Source organism: Gymnoscopelus braueri (assembly GCF_963280865.1).
Source record: "Gymnoscopelus braueri genome assembly, chromosome: 5".
NCBI classification, from domain to species: Eukaryota; Metazoa; Chordata; class Actinopteri; order Myctophiformes; family Myctophidae; genus Gymnoscopelus; species Gymnoscopelus braueri.
The window spans coordinates 27,773,932-27,795,683 of record NC_137606.1 but is presented as its reverse complement, the minus strand read 5'-3'; the positions used below and the strand labels follow the sequence as shown (position 1 = coordinate 27,795,683).

Sequence of the window (21,752 nt, the reverse complement as noted above, 5' to 3'; positions counted from 1 at the left end):
AGGATGACCCAAGGGACATGTGTGACACATTTTATACTTTTTGGAGATTCTTTAGTTGTCTTTTGAGTCAATCGACAACACTAGGCGGCCATTTTCAATTTGGTCAATAACTCACTTCCTGTTTCAGATTTTTTTGGGCACCCCTTCTAGGATGTCTTAGGATGACCCAAGGGACATGTGTGCCACATTTTATGCTTTTTGGAGATTATTTTGGTGTCTTTTGAGTCAACGGTCAACAGTTTAGGTGGCCATTTTGGATTTTGTCCATAACTCACTTCCTGTTTAAGATTTTTTTGGGCACCCCTTCTAGGATGTTTTAGGATGACCCAAGGGACATCTGTATCAAATTTCATGCTTTTATCCGCTGCGTAACGATTTTTCACTTAGTACCCCCTACTAACTGTCTAATATGATCGAAAGGTTCCCATTGAGCTTGAGCCCTCCCTCCCTCCGCCTCTCTCCAGTCTACAGCTCCATCCCATGGCCGTCTCTAGGTGATCTAGCGCCGCCAGACAGTCTCCAGCAGGTGTCCAACATGGCGATCACGGGGAGCGGATCTCTCACTATTTCTCTGTCTGTTTTCGTGATTTCGGCGGCGTTTCTTCTGAAAGGTAAGGTGCTTTGCGACGCAGAATCGCTATATATATATCAAGAGACCAAGAAGGGAGAAGTTGTGGCGCGTTTGCGCGCTGGATGCGCACCAGCTTCTCTCAAATCACAGCATCGATCACTTTCTGGGCTCTGATTCTGATATGCCTGCCTGGCTTCAACATATGTGTAGTATGTTACTCCATAGTATTGTTTCAGATAGTTAGGGCACTTCAGCGTGGCTATACTGCCGTTTTGGTATATCGGTGGAAGCTTATAGGGCGACCGATGTTAATGCAATAAATAACGGACATAGAACTGCTATAAAAAGTAGCCTAGGCAGAGTGCGGCACATTTGCACAAGTAACAAAGTGTTGCAAGTAATAGTGGGATAAATCGAGGGCATGCAGACCTTTGGCTAAATTTGGCGATTGAGGTTTTTGATTGATTGATTTAATGATTGATTGATTGATTGACTACTTTATTTAGCAGTTTGCGAAATAAAAGCACAGAAAGTGCTAAAAAGGATTAAAACCCAAGAAAGCATATGGCTTGTGCCCATTGGGGTCCATGTGTATTCAATTCATCGAAGAGGTGTAGGTAGGCTATAAACTGCAAAAGCTCAAATCTCTTTGAAACCGGTGCTGATGTTACACGGATTTCGCTTGAGGGCTCCTATTTGTTATCGTCTACACACACAACTCGATCGCTGTAGACAAAATGTGTGAAGTCTGACTGCACTTCAGGTGCGCTGTAGAAAAACACGCAATGCAGCTCTGGTCTCACACAGTGTCCTCTGCCCGCGGTGAGCGGCATTCTAGCCACAGAACTGCAGCATAGATGCCAGACAGTGTAGGCTATACAACAACCCGCAGGCTTCACTTCTGTTGTCAGTAAGCTTGAAGTGTGTGTGTGTGTGTGTGTGTGTGTGTGTGTGTGTGTGTGTGTGTGTGTGTGTGTGTGTGTGTATTCGGACTGACTGGACTATATAACTGCATGAACCGGGGGCAATAACGTCGTGACCGATGTATGCATTTCATAGTCCGATAAGCCTGTCTTCTCACTGTACAGTGAAGAGTTGCATGCACCATAATGTTTTTTTAGATGAAAACGTAGGCTATTTTCTCTGGCAATAATGAAACAGCAGAAGCTGTTACAAATGTCAGTCAGCACTGGCTTTAAATTCGTAATGTGATGCTCCTCCTGCTGTTGTTAAAAGAAAGACTCGCAACAGTTGTTTTATACGGTATAAATTAATCAACTGTTGCAAGTCATTCTATTTCACGATTTTCTTAAATAGTAGATCTACAAACTCACAATGCATGGCATTGCCATGCATTGTGAGCTTGTAGATCTGCTATTTTCAATGTATATAGGCCAGTATAGGTTGTATACCACGTTTGAGACTGGCATTGGAAATTCGACACGATTCACTTTTCCATCTGAGCATTTATTATTTGCGTAGCTATAGAAGCCCAGCCAATTTCATCTGCATCGCCTTCCATCAACAGGTCCGCATGAATAATGTGTGCATCTGTCTGGCACGCGCACACGCGCGCGCCTGTTTTTGATTGCGTGCATGCCCTGCCGCCTTGGCGCGCGCATATGGCCTGTGCGCTCTACACGTTAAAACACGTTTCAGACTTTTTTTTTGGCCCACTGCATACGAGGATTAATTTCTCACTTGTTGAATTGATTATGGTTTGTGTTGAAAAGCAGATGAATGACATTGATGGCATTGTCATATCCCTGTCACCATATTAATTGAATTAAGCACTCACTCAAATAAAACAGTGCCTTCAGGAGTGAACAATATTTTACTACTACTGTACAATACACTAAGGAATGCAGTGTGGGCAGGTGCAATTTCAGGCCAAGACTGGCATGGTCTGACTGACTGCAGATCTTTCATTTGTTGCCATTGGGAGCACCACTCATTGGCAACTCCCCCATATTGTGTTGTTGCTTGTTATTGTTGTTAATCCTGATTCCTGACAAAATTAACTTTGTTTCAGTGCTGTGATGAAAGAATAATCCTACAATAAAAATCACCTGCAAGCACAGGATCTGTTGGTTGTATGTACAGTATAGAATGACAAAGGATAGTGGGTGTTTATTGCCAAGAGAGAGAGAGAGAGAGAGAGAGAGAGAAAGAGAGAGAGAGAGAGAGAGAGAGAGAGAGAGAGAGAGAGAGAGAGAGAGGCACCAAATAAATGAGAATTAAAGAGATGAGGAGAGAGACAAGAAGAAAAGATAGGATTTAGAACATCTCAAGAAAACGCGAGACATGTGTCGGCCCATTCTTTTGCAACATTCTGCATGCACAGCGCATTGTCTGCGAAAGTGACGGCTTGTGTATAATAAAACAACTGTATTTCTGTCCTCTCTCTTGGGGCAAGGCGTGTTAAAACATATGGGCTGTGATCTGATGGTAGGATTTCAGGAGGTTGCATAATGCTGCTTACTGTCTCTCTTCAAACTCATTCATCAGGACTGAGTGATGGTGATGTGGATCAATACAACCTGCCATGAAGCCGTAAGACACTGCTGAAAGACTGATGCTCAAAGGAAAAACACACTTGTTACTGTGTTTGTGGTTGACAGTCAGCACGTGACATATTAGCTGCATGATCGAGGATGACTGAGAGGTGCTTATTGCTCATGATGGAGTTGAGCTTTGAAACTGTTAGGTTATTTGATTGCTAAGAGATCATCTATGTTTTTCATTCGGTCTCTTTTGGAGTGCATATTAGGGGTTACTGTGTACTGTATATGTACGCTCAATCACTCCTTCATATCTGGTGGCGCTGAATGCAGGAGATTCAGCTGTAATGAGGGCCAGGGTACCATGAATATATAAACGCTGCTACTCTACTGCAAGCTGAACATCTCTTCCCTACTATCTGTATGGAATTGTTCTGTTTCAAGTTGGATTTAAAGCTCTTATTTAATGACCCACTGATATATGCACTTGTGAAGTATTCCATTGCCTATACGTGGTGTTCACCATAGTGTGTCATTTGTAACAATAATATTCTCTTCCATTTAAAGAAATTGAATTTATTGCTCATTAAATTGACATTAAATTCAGTTTAATAGGCCTCACCATAATTGCTAGATAATGCATGGTACTACTTTATGTGGTGGCAGCTAATCTCCCAGTTATGGAAGGGCTAACAGAGAACTGACAGTCAATACAACATAGGAATACATGTAAGGAAATGACTCATTGGCATTTGTAATAAAATAAACCGTATGGGACTTACTATAAACATTTCACTGACAATAGAATTTCCTCAAGATAAATAATACTGTATCCGGCTCGTTGTGTACCTTTGGTGCATATATTTGTAGCCACCTGTATTTGAACCTGGGTCTTCCCTAGTGGGGAACCAAGTATCTACCACTCATTCAAATGGGAATCCCCCCCTGGCCAAGGGAGATATTAGGCTTCTGGATTTCAGGCAGGGCTACACTAATCTCTGAAGACAGATATTCTTTCTTTTTAATTTTTTTGTACTGAATGGGTTCCCATTCGGGGCTACACTGTAACACCCATTGATGTCAGAGTGTACTCAAATCACATTAAAGGGGCTGTCAGTGATATTATTTGGTTAAAACAAAACATTGTTTTACATTTTTTGGAATAAAAAGTTAAAGCTCTATATTCTGATAGTAAATAATAGTCATTGCTAGTATAGAGTGTTTGTTCAGTAACAGGGGTCTCCCCGTCTCTCCAGCTGTTTAGTAAACAGTAAACAGTAAATACGTTTTCAGGTGGGACACCTGATTTCATGCAATCAGGAGAGAGAACACATTCATCAGCTTCAATTTGATAGCGTTCCAATTCCAATTTTGTCAACAAAAAAAAAAGTTTTGTTCCATCACTTCCAATTTCACTTGTTTATCATGTATCCTGTGTGAGTTCTCTCTCCTGATTGGATGAAACTGGTATCCCAACCTGAAATGTATTTTCTGTTTACTAAAGAGCTGGAGAGACAGGGAGACCCCTGTTATTGGGGGGGGGGGGGGGGGCGGCCGTAGCTGAGTGGGTAGAGAGGCTGCCTGGGAAGCAGAAGGTCCCAGGTTCATGTACCGGCCCCAGTCAATGTGTCAAAGTGTCCCTGAGCATGACACTTAAATATAAGCCCCTAACTGCTCCCTAAGCGCTGTACCAGTGGTGGGAAAAGTACTACATTTTTTTACTTAAGTAAAAGTATCAATACTGCAATGTAGAAATACTCTGTTACAAGTAAAAGTCTGGAATAAAAAATTGACTTGAGTTAAAGTACAAAAGTATTGTTTTCAAAATGTACTACAAGTACCAAAAGTAGAAAGTAGGCTACTCATTATGCAGAATGTCCCATTTCACAAGTTTTAAAATGTATTAAAATCTTTTAAAAATAGCAGATCTACAAGTTGATCGGCTATTTTCAAATGGCTGAAATGTGTATAGGGCTGAAGTGGTTAATGCATGTTTTGTAATAATAATCTAAATCTACAAAGTAACTAGAAACTAAAGCTTTCAAATAATTGTAGTGGAGTAAAAGTATAATATTTGGATCTGAGATGTAGTGGAGTAGAAGTACTAAAAATTGGAAATACTCCAGTAAAGTAGAAAATACCTCAAAATTGTACTTAAGTACAGTACTTGAGTATATGTACTCTGTTACTTTACACAGCTGACTTATACCACTGCCCCTAGTAGCAATAGGATGGGAAAATGCAGAGGACACATTTCACGTGTGTGCAAACATACAGTTACAAAGAATACCCCAACGGTAATTATAATTACCAAATTATAAACACTATATATTGCTTTGGGAATATCACAGCACCTTTAACACGAGGGTTTACCGTGTCTGTAGTGTTTGTGTGTGAATCGTGATGCATGTCTTCAGTCCATGGTTATGTGAGTGGGTGGATCTTTGTTCACATGCTTTGTTAAAATTTCACACTTATTCACAGAGAAAGGCCATAGATTTGAGCACAGGAGGACCTTGTGGTAGTCAGAATGGGACTGCAAAAAAATAAGGACATTTTACTGTTTGTATTATTGTCCTTCTAAGCCAGCAAAGCGTAGGGCAGCCCATGGACTGACATTGTAATATGTTGGTTATAGAGAGCTATGCTGGAGGAGGCATAGAGAGCCATGGCCTTCAATTATTTTCACTGTAAGACCCAATCTCTCTTAGAAGGCCCACCTACTGCATGGAAAGTGCAAGGTTTCTGTTCACAGAGGGGCTTTCAATTAACTTGTTATGCCAAGGTTAAATTAGAGCTATTGTTGACATACTACAGTATCATTTATGGAGCCAGGAGGGGAAAAAAACGTCAGAATGTAGCCACAGATTTGTATGTTTTTTTCTTCTTCTGAAATATCATTGAATGACAAAACGGATGACAAAAATTGCTGTGTTAAAATGTAGCAGTCAATTAGTAGCGATAGACTGATGACAGCCTCTTTTATAATTGTGAGGACAGAAGCCTCCATTCATGGCAGTGTTGTGTTAATGAGGAGGAGAGCTGCTGTCTCCCTGTTATGAATTTGACATTGTTCTCTCCGTTCCCTAGATCTGAGAGACCTCACTCTATTAGCCACGTTGCCTGGGCTGTGACAATCAAGTCCACGATGAGAAAAGTGGAAATACATTGTTTTTGTTTTGAGAAGGGGCATAGAGTGCACATTAGCATGGCTGATGGAGCAATCACAAGCCGTCATTAATGAAGGTTGCAGAGCTGTCTCAGCACAGCACCTTCTAGATAAAGACATAGGCCAACTTCACAGCACAGATTGAAGTATCATAGCATTATAGAATAATAATACTAATTATCTATATATTTGTTTTATATCCTTCCATTTTTATCCAACAAGGCATGAGATATCCCAAATATTTGGGCATATTCGTACAGCAAGAAATTGTAGTTAATCCATTCAGCTGCTGAGAGCAACCTCAGCCATCATGAGCCCATCATAGCTCAGTTTTAGGCCAGAACCTACAACCTGAGGGCCAGAGGGGCGAGAGGGCCCTCCGTTTTCTGCTCGAGACAGAATCTCTGAACAATAATTTCTCTTGAAATAACTTTGTATCAATGCTAACAGAAGGGATTTGCCGTGCAACTGGGTTGGTAAATACATATAGATATACCATACTGTATTGTCACATTTTCTTAAAATCACATCGCTCCATACTGCCCTCCTGTTGGCATATCACACTGTAAGCAATATTATATATACACTTGATGCACCTTATTCTGCAGTCACACGTTTGCAATGCTGTTGTTCACTAGTGCATTAGCAGTTGGTATACACTGTGTACACAATGTACATGTTTCCATAGAAGAAATGTGTGTCTCACTAGGGAATGCTGGCAAGAGGTAGCTATGAAGCCTCATACTGTGCAAAGAAACAACACAAAATATTTAGTTGTATATTTTCAGGCTTGACATATTCATATACAAGACAGAAAATGGCAACTTTTTAAAGTGGTAAATAATAACTACTACAGTACAGTTTTTCCTGGGGGGCAATTACTTTTCCATAAACTGGTATAAACACAATGATAAAACTGAATTATAATGTACAGACTACTTAGAGGTAATTCAAATTAAAATAAGTTGAAGCGAATGTATTTAGCCTGTCCTCAGCAAGTGGTCTGGTATTGAATGCTCTAACATGGTAGTAAATGCTGTAACATGGTACAGTAGTTGCCTGGTAGTTATGCTGTACCATGGTAGTTAGATGGTAATGAATGCACTACATCATATTAAACATGTTATTACATAGTAGTTAGTGCTCCAACGTGGTAGTTGCATGGTAGTTAATGTTGTAAGATGGTAGTACATGCTGTAATATGGTAGTTACAAAGTATATGTCAAAGCATCTCATTCATTTTAAATTATACTACTTTGAGTGTGCAGTGTCCATTCAGCTATGTCAGAGTGGCTCTCTCCTGCATGCTTACCTGGCTGAATGTGTTCAGAGTTCACTAGGCCTATATACAGTATAGATAGATAGATAGATAGATAGATAGATAGATAGATAGATAGATAGATAGATAGATAGATAGATAGATAGATAGATAGATAGATAGATAGATAGATAGATAGATAGATAGATAGATAGATAGATAGATAGATAGATAGATAGATAGATAGGACATAGATAGAATGTATTTAACATTTAGTTTATGTTCTTTTCACATATTGTACATATATTTATATATACTTAATTAAACATTGTATTTAGCCTATACACTTCCTAATGCAAGAAGTTGCACTTAGGAAGATTCATGTTTGACAGCAACAAGTATTTGTTTTTATATGTGAGAGAAGCTGGATTCATATGTTTATGTTGATCCAAGTGTTTCCCCTGCATCAGTAGAAAATGGGCCCCGAACAAACTGCATCACCTCTGTGGCAGATTGATGTCATCAAAGTTGCAAAGGAAGTTTGCTTTTAGTTTATGTAAAGACATCACAGGAGTGATGATCTTTGTGTATGATGACTGATGACTTGCTCAGTGTTGGGCAATGGCGGTGAAAATAATAACTTTTTAATGCTTTCCCTGTAGTCCCAAATTAAGCCCATTTAAATGCTTGAAGATGTCACCCAAAGATAATATAATAACATAAAACATGCACATCACCTTCCCTACCATGATTGACACAAACATGTATTTCACTGTCCACTCTGTTTTGAATTGGTTGTTTTGATATCCACTTTTAAGTTTGTCATAGTTGACATTGATATTTTATCAAAATGTCAAATCTGAGCAACTGTAGATGCAGTGATATATACAGTATATATACTGTATATGGGGACTAAGGCAAGAGACTAGTGTGTTGCAGTTTGATTTGCTGAAACGGGTAACATGTGGCGGTAGGTGTGTACAGAGAATACAATTCTCCTTTGGAGAATTCTGAAGTGAGTGCGCTTTTAAAAACGAATATGTTTCTTAATATTTATTATATTTAATCAATGTTCAGAATTGTTCAATGGTCCATTTCACGTTTTCCTGTGGGCCACCAGTTGAATAGCCCTGTTTACAGCCTTTACCCATTTTCTAGTTTTACAGTAATGTACTGTATAGCAAGGCTTATATAGCCATATAGTTAATATCGTGCCTGAATTAACAGCTGGTGCAGGTATAACCTCACAACACTTCTCAAGGTCACACATGAGAAAATTCTGATCCTGTTTACACGAGAGAGAGCTGTTGTTTGACAGGATGTCGCTGCTCACCTTGGAGGCATCAAGCTTGTGAGTTATTATCCTGACGATAGACCTATCTTAATTACTCTCAGATACAGTGCTATCATCTGTCATTGTCAGTCTGATCAAGACTGTGCAACCCAAGCACTAATGCCCATTCAGCCAAACCAGAAGCTTATTGATTACTTCTCATACTTGAGTCATTGCATTGCAGAGGGACATGGGAGGCAATAGAGCTAATGGAAGTGGGAAAGTCAAAGTCACATTGCTTACATCTAAGATGACAGGTAAATGTATTTGAAAGGAAATATGGGCCTGATCCATGGGCTTCCTAATAGCAGTCTGTCTGTACTTAACAAGGAAAGTAAGCTTACTGCCAAACCATCAACTGGCCCAAGGTCCAGTTGTCATGGTTGTAACATTTAAGCTGCTCTACCTATAAATCACATCCAGTGGTCTCTTTGCCTTTTATTTGGTACTCACAACAAATAAACAAAAGCAAAAAAAATAAGGGTTAAACGTGAAGATGTTCAGTTACTGTAACCTTTTGTGACATGCCAAGGCCTTAAATACAAGTGGTGTAGGCCAGGGGAAGACAGTGGTCAGGTCACCATGCAGTGGCCAAAGAGGCGAGAACCATCTTTGTAAAAGCAGGATTCTGTCTGCGTGTCCTGCTTTAATATCTGTTTGTATATAATGTGTTTGGTATTGTTGATGACATTTTTATTGCAGCTAATCTCATTATCTGTACAGCAGTGTGTGGAATTCTTGAAAGCGATGTTCCCAAAGTTTTGACAAGGGCACCAAATTATGTGGAGAGAGAGGACAGTATATATCTCCCCATCCCACCCAAACACCAGGTCAGAGGAAGGCGCAAAGCTAAAGTCTCACATTATAATAGAAGTGTTCCTTTCTGTGTTAAGGAAATACATCTCAGAGATGATGAAAATATATGCTGGCGCTGCAGTTTCATTCTGTGGTCTAAACTTACCAAATAAGAGGGTGCATTTTCGTCTGCATAAGCAAAACATAGGTCTGTGCAGCATGTCTCTGAGGAAGACTAACTAGGGATGTCATTAAAAAGAATAGCATGTCTAGACCTCATAAAGCCAAAACATATTGTTATTGGGGGAGTTGCAGGAGTTATTGCCTGTGAGTACTACAGTGACATCCATCAATTTGGGGTTTTATTGGAAAATGCAGATACGCTGCTGTGGGAGATGTAAATGATTTTGTTTAGCATAAAGTTTTGCCTGAACAGCCAGGAAGATGGTGTAGTTAGTGAGGGCAGGGATGTGTCTGTGCGACAAAGGCCACGCTGAAAGCCAAAGCTGATTTACTGAGCCTGGAGAGCATGGTTATCTAAGCATGAGAAATAGGTTGGAACTGAGGAAGGTGGATTATTCTGGTTTGGATGTAATTAGACTTAAGGATTGTCAAATGGAATGTGCCTGTAACAAGAGTGTCATACAAAATGCTATTCTGCAATCTTCACCACAAATGTCATAGCTGATGCTGCTGGTTTGAGACCAATTAATTTGGGCAAATGGTGTATTTCTTCTTGTGTCCATTCTGTGCACATATACCCAGGCAAAACCAACTATTTTTCTGCCCTTTTATTTTTCCAATGAATTTTAGGAGATACAGCAGGATACCACTACACATTACTCAGTCGTATTGCCAGCTATATCATATGATACATTCTGACATAATGTCTTATTATGACAGCACCATTATTCCTCAAGTCACTTGTTTTTTTTTGCACTATAAATATTAAGTCGAGTAACAGAAATATTTGTATTTGCTTGCCTAAAGGATATAACATGTTTACGAGTGTGAGTATGTTATTGTGTAATAATATGTATTATAAATTGAATGTCAATTATTCAATTTCAGCACAAATGCACTTCGATAATGTTCAGTGCTGAATCAACTGAAGCCACTGGAGAATATTTGGTGCTTGGAAGTTTGTAATCTCCCAAGTCCCAATTTTTAAGTTCCAAAGTTGTAAAATATTGTGCATTTGCATGTAGTTGTGTATCATTTTGACATGCTGTCCTCATCTTACAGTAAATCCCAAATCTACATTTATTCAAATGTGCTTAGTGCAGTGAAGGTTGACACTGTATAATTCATCAACATGCTTTTTTTAAAGGATGCTGGTGTGCACAAATTTGAAGGATCAGAAAGAAATATATTTAAAGAAATGCTCTACGTACTGCCTCTCAAGTATTTAACTACGTTTTTCAACTGCTCTTTCAAACTCATCTCACACCTAAATCTATCTAATTACCTATTAGTTAAATAAAATAAAGAAAACGTATGTTGAGACGGCCCTACGGAATATCCATAAGACAACATGATTATAATGATGATTATTGTAATTATATATTTTAGTCTTAAAATAATGAGCTACTGTAATAACATGAATAAGTTCATTAAAACAATATTAGTAGTTGCCGTAGTTGATGATCAATCAGGGATTGCTTTTTCTGTAATGCCTGTAATGTGTCATAGAAATACTACATGAACCACTTAACCGTTATACTTGCCCCCCACCTTTTTTCCCTCTACATAAAATCGGCGAAAATATCTAGAATAGGGACGTTAGGGTTCATATGCTTAATATTTCAGAGTTGTGGCATTTGTTTTGATTATGATTATTTCTTTATTGAAATCGGAGCGAATGAGCAAGCTTTGGCCTGAACTGATTGCTTGCCACATGTGGTCTGAAAGGCCTCAAAATGAGATTGTTATTGCTACAAATTTGGCACGTTTCCCACTCCCTACCGACACAATAAAATCCTTAGTGTTGATTTAATTCTGGGAGTGGAAAAATCGATCCAAGTGGACCTGTAAGGGTCCATGAGGATTTTACTATGTACTGTTCTGTCTCATTATGAAGGCCTAAGACATGACATTGTACCAAGTTAATATCATTTCACAATTTCAAGGCACCGATTTTTGCAACATGGATATGAGGACTTTTGATTTAGTTCTGTGCAGGTTTTTCCAACAATAACCTGATTGTGACATATATTAATTTACAGTGTGATTCGGATGGTGATCTTTGCCTCAAGTCCTTAACAGTGTTTCTATTTGCACCTGTCATTTTCTGTGTGCATGGCAGGAATGTTGATGGGGCCTTCACTTGTTGGAGGGTTTATTCAACGTCTTGACCTCTTTTGCCATCTCATCAGGATGATGGAAAGCCTGGCTATAGATTCATCTCATTTTTCATTTCTTGCCATTGAGTCCATTCCTTCTAGCCTTGTGTACTCTTAAAGATGATTTATACTTAGTTGAGTTTTGGTGTTGTGTGCCGAAAATAGCAGATCTACAAGCTCACAACGTGTTGCGCTGTGATGCATTGTGATCTTGTAGATCTTTAATTTTTGTAGCGCAAAGTGGAAAAAATCCCTAACCCCTTAACGGTACGTTTAACTGTAGATTATGTGCAGTTAGGGGACTCGGGGAGTGCCAGACCTGTCAATGAATTATAATTCATATAAATCCTTTCCTTGTTGTCAACGTTAACGGTAATATAAGATTACATAATCTATTAGGCTGTATTTACTGTCTGTAGTACTGTATACACAGAGACATCTGTTTTCAATGCAATCACGATTTATGATACAGTTGATATGCATACTCAACACTCAATATAAAAAAAAAGCCTTGCAAAGTTATTCATCAGACAGTAAAACATATCTTAAAAAATAAATGAAAACATTAATTTCAGTATAACATATTTATCTAATAATAATTTAATATCTTGTCAAATATCTTGCCTCATTCATTACACAAATATAAAGAGTTGCACACCCAATCACAGTTGAAGTTCTTTCAACATAATGGAATCTTACATTCATACATACAACTCTCCTAATTTGCTAAGATAAAATGCATGGGATATGCAGGGACAGCTACAGTAACAATCAGGGAGTAACAGTACGTTTTAACAGCGGGCGACTCTCGGGCGATCCCGGGCGACATCGTCCAAAAGATAAAGAAAATCCATCTTTCATCGCCCCCCCGCCCACTTCGCCCTATCGCCAGTAGTCGCCGGCTCTCATAGACATATAATGCACTTCCGGAAAATACTATCCTGATCGCCCGCTGATCGCCCGCTGTTAAAACGCACCGTAAGAGTTGTCTTTCTCCCAAGAGTTGTGTTCACCTTACTGCAGGGGTTCAAATGCACAGATCTGATGCTTTCAATGACTAGACTGTAAATCACTTCTCTGATGTATATTGTTGAATAGACTTTTAAGTTTACTTAGCTGTCCAACCCCATTGTGTATCTTAACTTGCAGGAGACTCCTTTTCCTTGTGTATAGTTCATGATTGGAATGCACAGAGAGGTGCATGTGGAAAATGTGAATCTAGCATCATTTCATGCTGCTTAAAGTGAAGGTCTCACATTTTCCCTGAACCCCACTCATGCTGCCATGTTGTCTTATTGATCCCAAGTAATTTCCCTTGATTAGATACAGTTTCTGTGGCTATTGAAGCAAAAGCAATCATCGTTTTCTGCCAGTTTGGTGCTAGAGTGCTATCTTGTATTTTCATTGTCAGCTGACTTGAAGCTTTGTACAGTAGAGTACTTTAACAAAGCTCCAGGTGGAATTAATTAAGTAGGCAATGATTTCACCTCAATTTACTTACTTTTGTTTAGTGGCTGAACACCTGCAGCCAGAGATATTATGCTCTGGTTCTCTGGATTACAGTATGTGGCCTAGAGGAGGTAGGATTCACGCAGCACTTATCTTCCAGGTGTGTAGCATGTGCCACAGGGATATATTCAAGCCATGATAGCAAATAAGGTACTGTACGAATTGATTCATTTAACTAACAATGCCCCAGACCCTTTGCAGAAAACCTTCCACCAGTCAAGTATAAAGTAGTTCTGTACTTGTCACTCTGACTTGATTAGATAACATCATAGAAGTGAGGATTATCATGATGATGTGAATATTATGACACGTTCAGCCCATGGCTGACTAACTATTGAATGACAGTTGGCGGTCCCCGAGGGAGGCACATGCCTATCAAAGTATAAGGTAATTCTAAGTGACATTATTATGAAAACATTGTCGCCTTGCGTTGCTGTAACGTCCTAAGATTCAAGTGATAAATCCATAGTAAACAAACTATTAGAGTGATGGATGGCATGTTTTTGGTGCAAGGTATTCCTTGTCCACTCACTGTGTATAATTATGCCTAATGACTCCCCAGACACATAAGGACGTCAGACACAGACTAAATTGCATGTTTGTTTTTGCCTCCTGCCATTACTCTTTGTGTTGAGTAGGTCACCTCGGAATATTCATCACTTCTCATGTCGTCAACACTGTCGCAATCTGTGGCAAAAACATCTCAGTCCTCTTTAGACTGCTGTGTATTACCAACCATGCCAGGCTCGCTATCAGACATTTACAATAGTGTAATCATGTAGTATTAAGTCATCACAATGACATATCAGTCTGACAAGATATGCAAAAGGTTGCAGAGGCCCGCTTGTGTTACTCTTCGGGAGTTTCAGAACTGCCTGTAAGTGCTGATGGGGGATGGGAGATCTTGAAGGATGTAATTATTAGAATCTGTATTTATGGGACCAATCACGCTTTCAGACAGTCAAGAGGAGGCCCATTTGAAGGTGACTCAGGGATGCAGCACGCAATATAGCAGACACTTTGAAACAAGCCTTTTAGACAAGCTGTCTCCCCCTCCACAAAAGCATTTTAAATCATCATCAGTCTGGCCAAACGTGCGCCAGTCCGCCTGACATGTCACCCTTTTTTATAGATGCAGCGACACCCGCAGAGAGACCTACAGATAGTGACGTTGAGCCTGACAAGTGGTCTCTAGTTTCAAACGCCACGGTGGCATATTTATGCCCACTGCCTCTCCTTATTAACCTGTCGATGTGATGCTGCTGTATTAAAAGTCTGCTCTTTGTGCTGTCACTGAGCTTTTTTAAAGCTATCTCCCTTATCCCCCTCTATTCCCCCATGCATCAGTGATGTGGAGGGTTCAAACCTTTGCACGGCGCTGTGTTTCTTTCAGCTTTTCAGAAGAACTGCTTGTTAGAATGTAGTTTCCGATTCCACCGCCGCTTCTAGACGGCTCTCCCAAACAGATGCCATTCAGCGCTCCCAGTGCTCCCTGGCCTGTCATACTGTCGAGGAAGGAATGATGAGGAATATGCCGGAACATTCCATTAATACGCAGAGAACCTCCTGCTTTTCTCCCTTCGTCTGCTTGTTTCCATTCCTGCACGGCAAGATCTTGAGTGTTGTAACTCTCTCGAGTGTGGAGATTGACTCTTGAGAGTTAAATTAGCACTCCAGGTTTTGCTGTGCATTTCACTTTTCCATTCACTTTGCTCTTTTTTTCGTGCATGAGCAGCATGACAGGAAAGGCCCCCGAAAACCACTGTTAGAGGGCAGCTGTGTGTCTGGCCCCATCTGGGTGCTATACTGGCCCAGATTGTCCTTGGAACCCAATATCTCTGTGTTTGTACTGGCTGTTACTGTAATGAAGCCATGCATCATCATCAGTTATTCTTAAAGCTTCTTCTCAAAATGATTCATCCATTTCAGTCTTGATTCAGAAATAATCAAAGGCAAAACATCAAAGCATTTTACAGAGGTAATTACACACTCATTATTAGAGCCTTATGTATGACAAGGATATTCACCCTTTTGGCATTAGAAAGAACTCAATTCATCATAAACAGGTATGTGACCAAAGGAGATGATGAATTATATGTCTTGTCTTCTTGACAATCTGTGGGATTATTGATGGAGAATAGAACCAAGCTGTCACCAAATAGCACAATCTCCTCTTGATATATGGCTGCCTGGAATATGTTTTGGGTCATCTTTACTAAGACCATATTTCTTCCCATGGCCTGTGTTGAAGCCATCATTATTAATCTATGACCTGGTGTGGAATATCTTCCCTCTAAGCCCCCCGATGTCAACGCATACAGCTTGTTATCAGCCAAACTATCGAAACAAATGATCTCACCGGTGCCCTAAACATGTTATTCTCGACATATTATGAAGACGGCTCCCTCTCTCGCACTCTCGGCCCTCCCCGCACCCACACTTCTCTTCTCCCATCTTCTTGGGTGATCTCCCCAGGCTGTGAGGACACGACAGCAGAGGAGAGGATAAATTACAGCCGCACAGCACCGAGCTCTCTCTCTCTCCGATGCTTTCATTTGCACCAGCAATTAATCAGCCATCACTGGAGAGCGCCTGCATGTCAGCCTGAGCATTTTATTAGGGATGTCCTTTATGGGCCTTAATGAGACTTACGTCTTCCTTGAGTATTTCATGCGCAGCACACAGCCAGGCTGCTTGTAACCTTGAGGTGAGGAGCTTTCCACAGTGGTGAGGCTCAGCTGTCCCCTCTCTGGAAATTACCAGTCCTGGCTTTTGGACATTTTGCAATTAAAGTTGCTATAAGACCTGATTAATTTACGTTTGTTAGAAATGAGAGAGAGAGAGAGAGAGAGAGAAAGAGAGAGAGAGAGAGAGAGAGAGAGAGAGAGAGAGAGAGAGAGAGAGAGAGAGAGAGAGAGAGAATGAATGAATGAATGAATGAATGAATGAATGAATGAATGAATGAATGAATGAATGAATGAATGTCTTTATTGCAGACTCAAGGTCCATAGATACATACAAATACATACTCCAACAATAAAGAGAGAGAGAGAGAGAGAGAGAGAGAGAGAGAGAGAGAGAGAGAGATGCAAAACCAACTCGAAAAAGTGCTCCTCGGAGCACAGGTCTCCACCAGGTCAGGTACGTTATTGTGGCCTCCTGGTGGCGCTATAATAGGCCAATGTGAAAAGGGTGCCATTTATTCTTTGGCCTTTCACGGCAATCAGACACTGCATTCATGATTTGAGGCATTTTGTTCCAAAAATGTGTTTTACTAAATTAGACCTGCTGGTGGCGCTATAACAGGCCAATGTGAAAAGGGTGGCATTTGTCCCTCGGCCTAGTGGGAATGTGCTTGTGAAATTGCACAGAAATCGCAAGCTGCGTGCATAATTTGAGGCATTTTGTTCAAAACGGACCAATCCTGCAAACTTTGTAAGCCAACCTTAGCCAATGAGGATGGAATATGGGAAATCGGACAGATCCGTTTTGATCACATGACTATAGAGGTACTGTATACCGATTTGCATGACTTTTGGATAAAATCTGTGGGAGTAATGTAAAAAAAATGGTTTTGCACAAATCGGCCTCCTGGTGGCGCTATAACAGGCCCATGTGAAAAATTAGGGGCAGAGGTTCTGAATTGTCATCCAGGGAGTGTGTGTGCACAGTTTCGGAGCGACCGGGCCGACGGTGCGGGAGATTAGCTGCTCGCACACGGACAGGACACACGGACAGGACACACGGACGGACACACAGACGGACGGACGGACGGACGGACAGGGACAGGACGGACAGGACGGACATACTCTCTCGCCATGTCTTTCGGCCTGGCGGAGACAACAAGATTTGCATGGATCTTTATGGGAATGATAAATATGCTGGCCCGAATGAGAATATTTACTTTTGAAAGGTCAACGTTCAAGGTCATAATCAAGGTTATGATTCTAGCCTACATAATCGGTCGTAGTCGTACCTACACCGAAAGATGTTGGTGTGGGCAGAGTTTGTTTCCTTTTTTGTTTTTGTCTGTTCAGAGAAGCTGCCATACAACGCAGCTGCCATACAATCCCTGTATACAAATGAAGAAGAATAGGAAGGGATCCTCTCTAATCAATAACTTAACCTCTACAACCATTGTTACCTTATTATAGAAAGGACAGTGCTCGTTTTCTAAAAACCCAGAATAGAAAGTGATAATTGTTCTCCGCCTTGAGCTGTCTTTCTTTGTTTATTATTACGGTGTGGGATATATGACTCTAAAGTCTAGTACTATACTGTTTGGTGTGCCCTCAAACAGCAACAATTACAATAACAGTGAAAATACTTGGAAAAGGAGTGTCCGTTAACCAGTCAACCACAGTGGCAGCCAGTGAGAGGATATGGAAACCATCTGTTTGCATTTTTTTACAGTATGGTGCAGCAGTTTGCCCATGTGTGCAGCAGAAAGGGTCATATGACGGTCATAAAAGTCTGAGAGTCAGCCTCCGAGGACAACGATATGAATATTCTCATTGCATTTTCCTGGGTCAAATATAGGCTACTTCTACAAAGTGCAGGACCACATCTGTCATCCGGCTGAGCAGCACTACGACCTTTAAGAACTTTTAAAACGTTTTTATAAGTTGACTTTGCAAACTAGACCAGTTTTAGCAGTGAAATCAGGGGGTTTGTACCGGCTTTGTACAGTACAATCACAGTAATCTTGTTTTAGCTGTGTAAGGCCTCATATTATGTAATACAATATATTAGGTTATAAGGGTTATTACCAGTCTTAGAGAGTATTTAAAAATATTGAAATGGATATGAAAAATTCCACCCCTTCTGCATATCCATTGCATACAATTAATTAGTTATCCATTAGAATTTTTAAATAGGCCTCAAAATGTTTTTGTTTCAGAGGTCATTTTCGTGTTGAATTGTTGTTTAGTCTGTTTTTAAACCCTGCTTTTTGGGCGGTGAAACCGCCCCTATAAGTGAGATTTGGAAAAATGTACATTTTCCTGCGCTGTGATCTGGGCCCAGGAAATTAGTAGAATTATCCTGCGCTGTGATTGGCCAATCACAGCCTATTCAGGACTGTGATTGGCCAGTGTCACATGACACATGTGCATAGCCCTATATAAGCAACCATAACTTGAAAAAAACCAAAATTTGGTTTTTTTCAAGTTATGGTTTTGTCCATCATAAAGAGTGTTTCAATAAATGTATTTATCCTTTGTACATGATTGATCGACTCCATTCAGTATTGTGATTAGCTAGCAAGACACCGCCCACTTCACACAGGGTGTGATTTTTTAACTTCATATGATTGATGATGTTTTACCATGTGGCACTCTGAGATTCCTTGTGAATGAAAAGTGCATTATTATTTATTATTATAGAATATTGCCAGGGGCTGCATTGCCATTGAAAAACAAGTGACCACAGTAAACTAAGCCAAAATGGCCTGTACTTGTCAAAGATAATGCTTAGTTATGTCAGGCGGAACAGAACATTAATCCTCAGTCCTCAAATATAATACATACTGTAGATACACACAAAGTACAAAGAGCTCACCTTGAAAACTGGAGTAGTCTAAAACTGATATTGGTTACATGAAATCAGTTTTCCTTCATAATGTTGGAGAGAGCTTCTTTCAATGTGTTTAGTATTTCGCTTTGGCTGATCTTATCTGTAAAAATTATTTGTTTTCATCATCAGTGAATTACGATGAGGGGTAACACAATAATTGAACAGATGCAAGACTCAGAATGTTTTCAAGCCCTCCTTTTCACTAAAATGTTAAGTCAAAAATATTCTCCTGCAATGGCAAGTAACTTGAAGATTATTTTCATTCAAATAGATCCTACATACTCTGTTCTTGCACTTACGAAGAAATAGCACTCGACTTTCATATACTGCAAAAGTCCAGTTAGGGTTTTTCTTCTTTCTTTTTTACAACCCAGAACCCACCCAAAGCCAGAAACCAGAGAACTAATAGTTGAACTTTTGATGGCATCAATGTGTACCATATGTTGCTTCACCACACTAAAGGGCAAGTGACTTTGAGACCCACAGAGGTTTTTAGACCTAAACAAACTTTATAATCATGATGACGATGATGAAGTTTATAACCAGAAAATAAATCCATATTACCAGGAAATGTCACTGAGTGCTTTCATAGGTCACGTTTTAACAAGTCCGTAAAATACAGTACAAATCAATGTGTTTCCATCAACTACTGTTATGCAAATATAGAGGCACAAAAAGATTGCATAATCATATGAGCACCAGCCACACACAAACATTATGGATTTTGCATTTGATTTACAGTCTATGCACCTAACTCGCTCTTGGAATAATTATCATAACAGCCCTCTATCAGGTATCCATCACTTTATCACATACCCGGCCTTTATTTGCCCTGGGTGATGGGGAGAGATGAAAGGGGTAATAACAACTGAGAGGGTTATAAGCCAATATCAGCCCTTGGGATTATAATTGTTATGAGCCCTTGGACTGATACAGCAGTAGCTGACCAATCAGCACAAAATAATGTGCCACATCATGTGTGCTGAAATGACACTGTGAGCGACCTCGTTGCGGAACTCAACATGTCAAACATTGACGAAAATCAGCTTTCAAACATGGATGGACATGTGGTGGAATTCATGGTTGAGGGGACACTTTAGTCAATCTGGGCGCAAGGGAACCAATACACAGAGCAGAAAACAGCTAGTGACCTTTGACAGTCACAGAATGGCTTCATCCCCAGGCTGAGGCCCACCAGTTATACCTGCTGTGTCAAATTATGAAGTAAACAAATTATTGGCCGCCATTCGTCATTTCCCTATGTATAGGCTAAAGGTCTTAGCGGGACCCAAGAACCTGAGACCTGAGCATGTTCTGGTCCATAGTTCTAATTCATCTCTCGGTTAAGTCGGTCTGAAATGGCAAATAGCCACGGGTCTCTGGTGATTAGAACTGAAAGTGACTTTCGCGTATGGACCTGAGAGGACCTGACCGGTTTTAATTTTGTTAAGTTATTCGTATATAAAAAAATCAGCTCGTCATTCAGCCAATCATGACTTAACAAAATGTATCATGGAGAAATTGCTGAAGTGAAAGGAAAATACCGAGGCCTAGCTAGTCAGTATGTATAAAACATTTTCCCCTAGCGATATTAAATGCAAATTTCAAGAGATGGAATATAGTGAGCAAAAGCCAACAGGTGCATCATCAGTGTGGGGTAACAGAATCACTGGTCCATTTTTGGAACACGTTTTGTGAAGACCTCTGTACTTAAGGCAACGACAAAAGCCCAGGGTAATAATAATATTAATCTATGTACTGTATCACATGCTGCAGACCATATCAGACAGACGGAGAGGGCATGCAGTGGCCTATTTAATGAGGACTGAAATGTCTATTGCACCACGTCATTGTGGTGTAATAGTAGGTCCCCAGAACATCATCATTTATTTAAAAAGTCGGTTTCCATCACCCTTTATAGCATATTCTCTTTTTCGATCTAACAAGAGTACATTTTTTTATTTAATTATTATTTAATTTTTTTGGGCGATCTGATATTTTTGGGAATTTCTGCTGTTTCCATTCTGGGTTTCTTATTGTATGTGCAAATTCTGAATTAGCGTAAAACACACCAAGTGACACATTTACCATACCCATCTGTAGAGCACATTTTGATTGTACTGATTTAGGTATGATTCCTGACATTCGTGTCTTTTTGGTGGTTTGTGGTTACAAATGCTGATTTGGTGTAGGTCTGGACCTCCTAAATGTGTGTTGCGGGGCTAATGCTGTTTTAAGTATAAGATGACAATTCCTACTTACAAGCCAGGTGCATAAGGTGGTATGGCACAGAAATTGTGGAATTCAATAAGATGATTCCCTCTCTGTGATTTATTAAGCTCAAAAGTGTTAAGTTTAGCTGTGATTGAAGTAACATCTAAACATCATAATTTGTGGTGCTACTGTTGTGTGCTGCATAATATTGCACTCCACATATGATAACTGCAGAGAGTGGATACTGTATTTCATCAGTGCCAGGTTAGAAGTCACTCAAGGGGAAGAATTTAGAATGTATCCACTTACTTGGTAACAATAGTTTATGGTCAAAGGCTCTTAAATTTGTATAATTAAATAATCCAATGAAAATTGTTGCAACATGGATGTTTCAGCCAAAAGACATATGTCTAAGGGATGGCTTGTATTTTTAGACCCCTGTTTAAAAAAGGGAGAATTGGGAGTCAAGAGACAATATTATAGGTG

General features: G+C 39.9%; 1 protein-coding gene across 2 annotated transcripts in view; it reads left to right on the top strand.

The window, feature by feature from the left end:
• Positions 1 to 534: 534 nt before the first annotated feature.
• The window catches only part of cadm1b (cell adhesion molecule 1b), a 158,338-nt gene continuing 137,120 nt past the window's right edge, over positions 535 to 21,752 (top strand). For both annotated transcript variants that reach the window (XM_080428576.1, XM_080428575.1), the window contains exon 1: positions 535 to 611. In XM_080428576.1, the coding sequence (XP_080284702.1) occupies positions 536 to 611 (76 nt within the window). In that variant the 5' untranslated portion in view covers position 535. The remainder of the gene's footprint in view (positions 612 to 21,752) is intronic.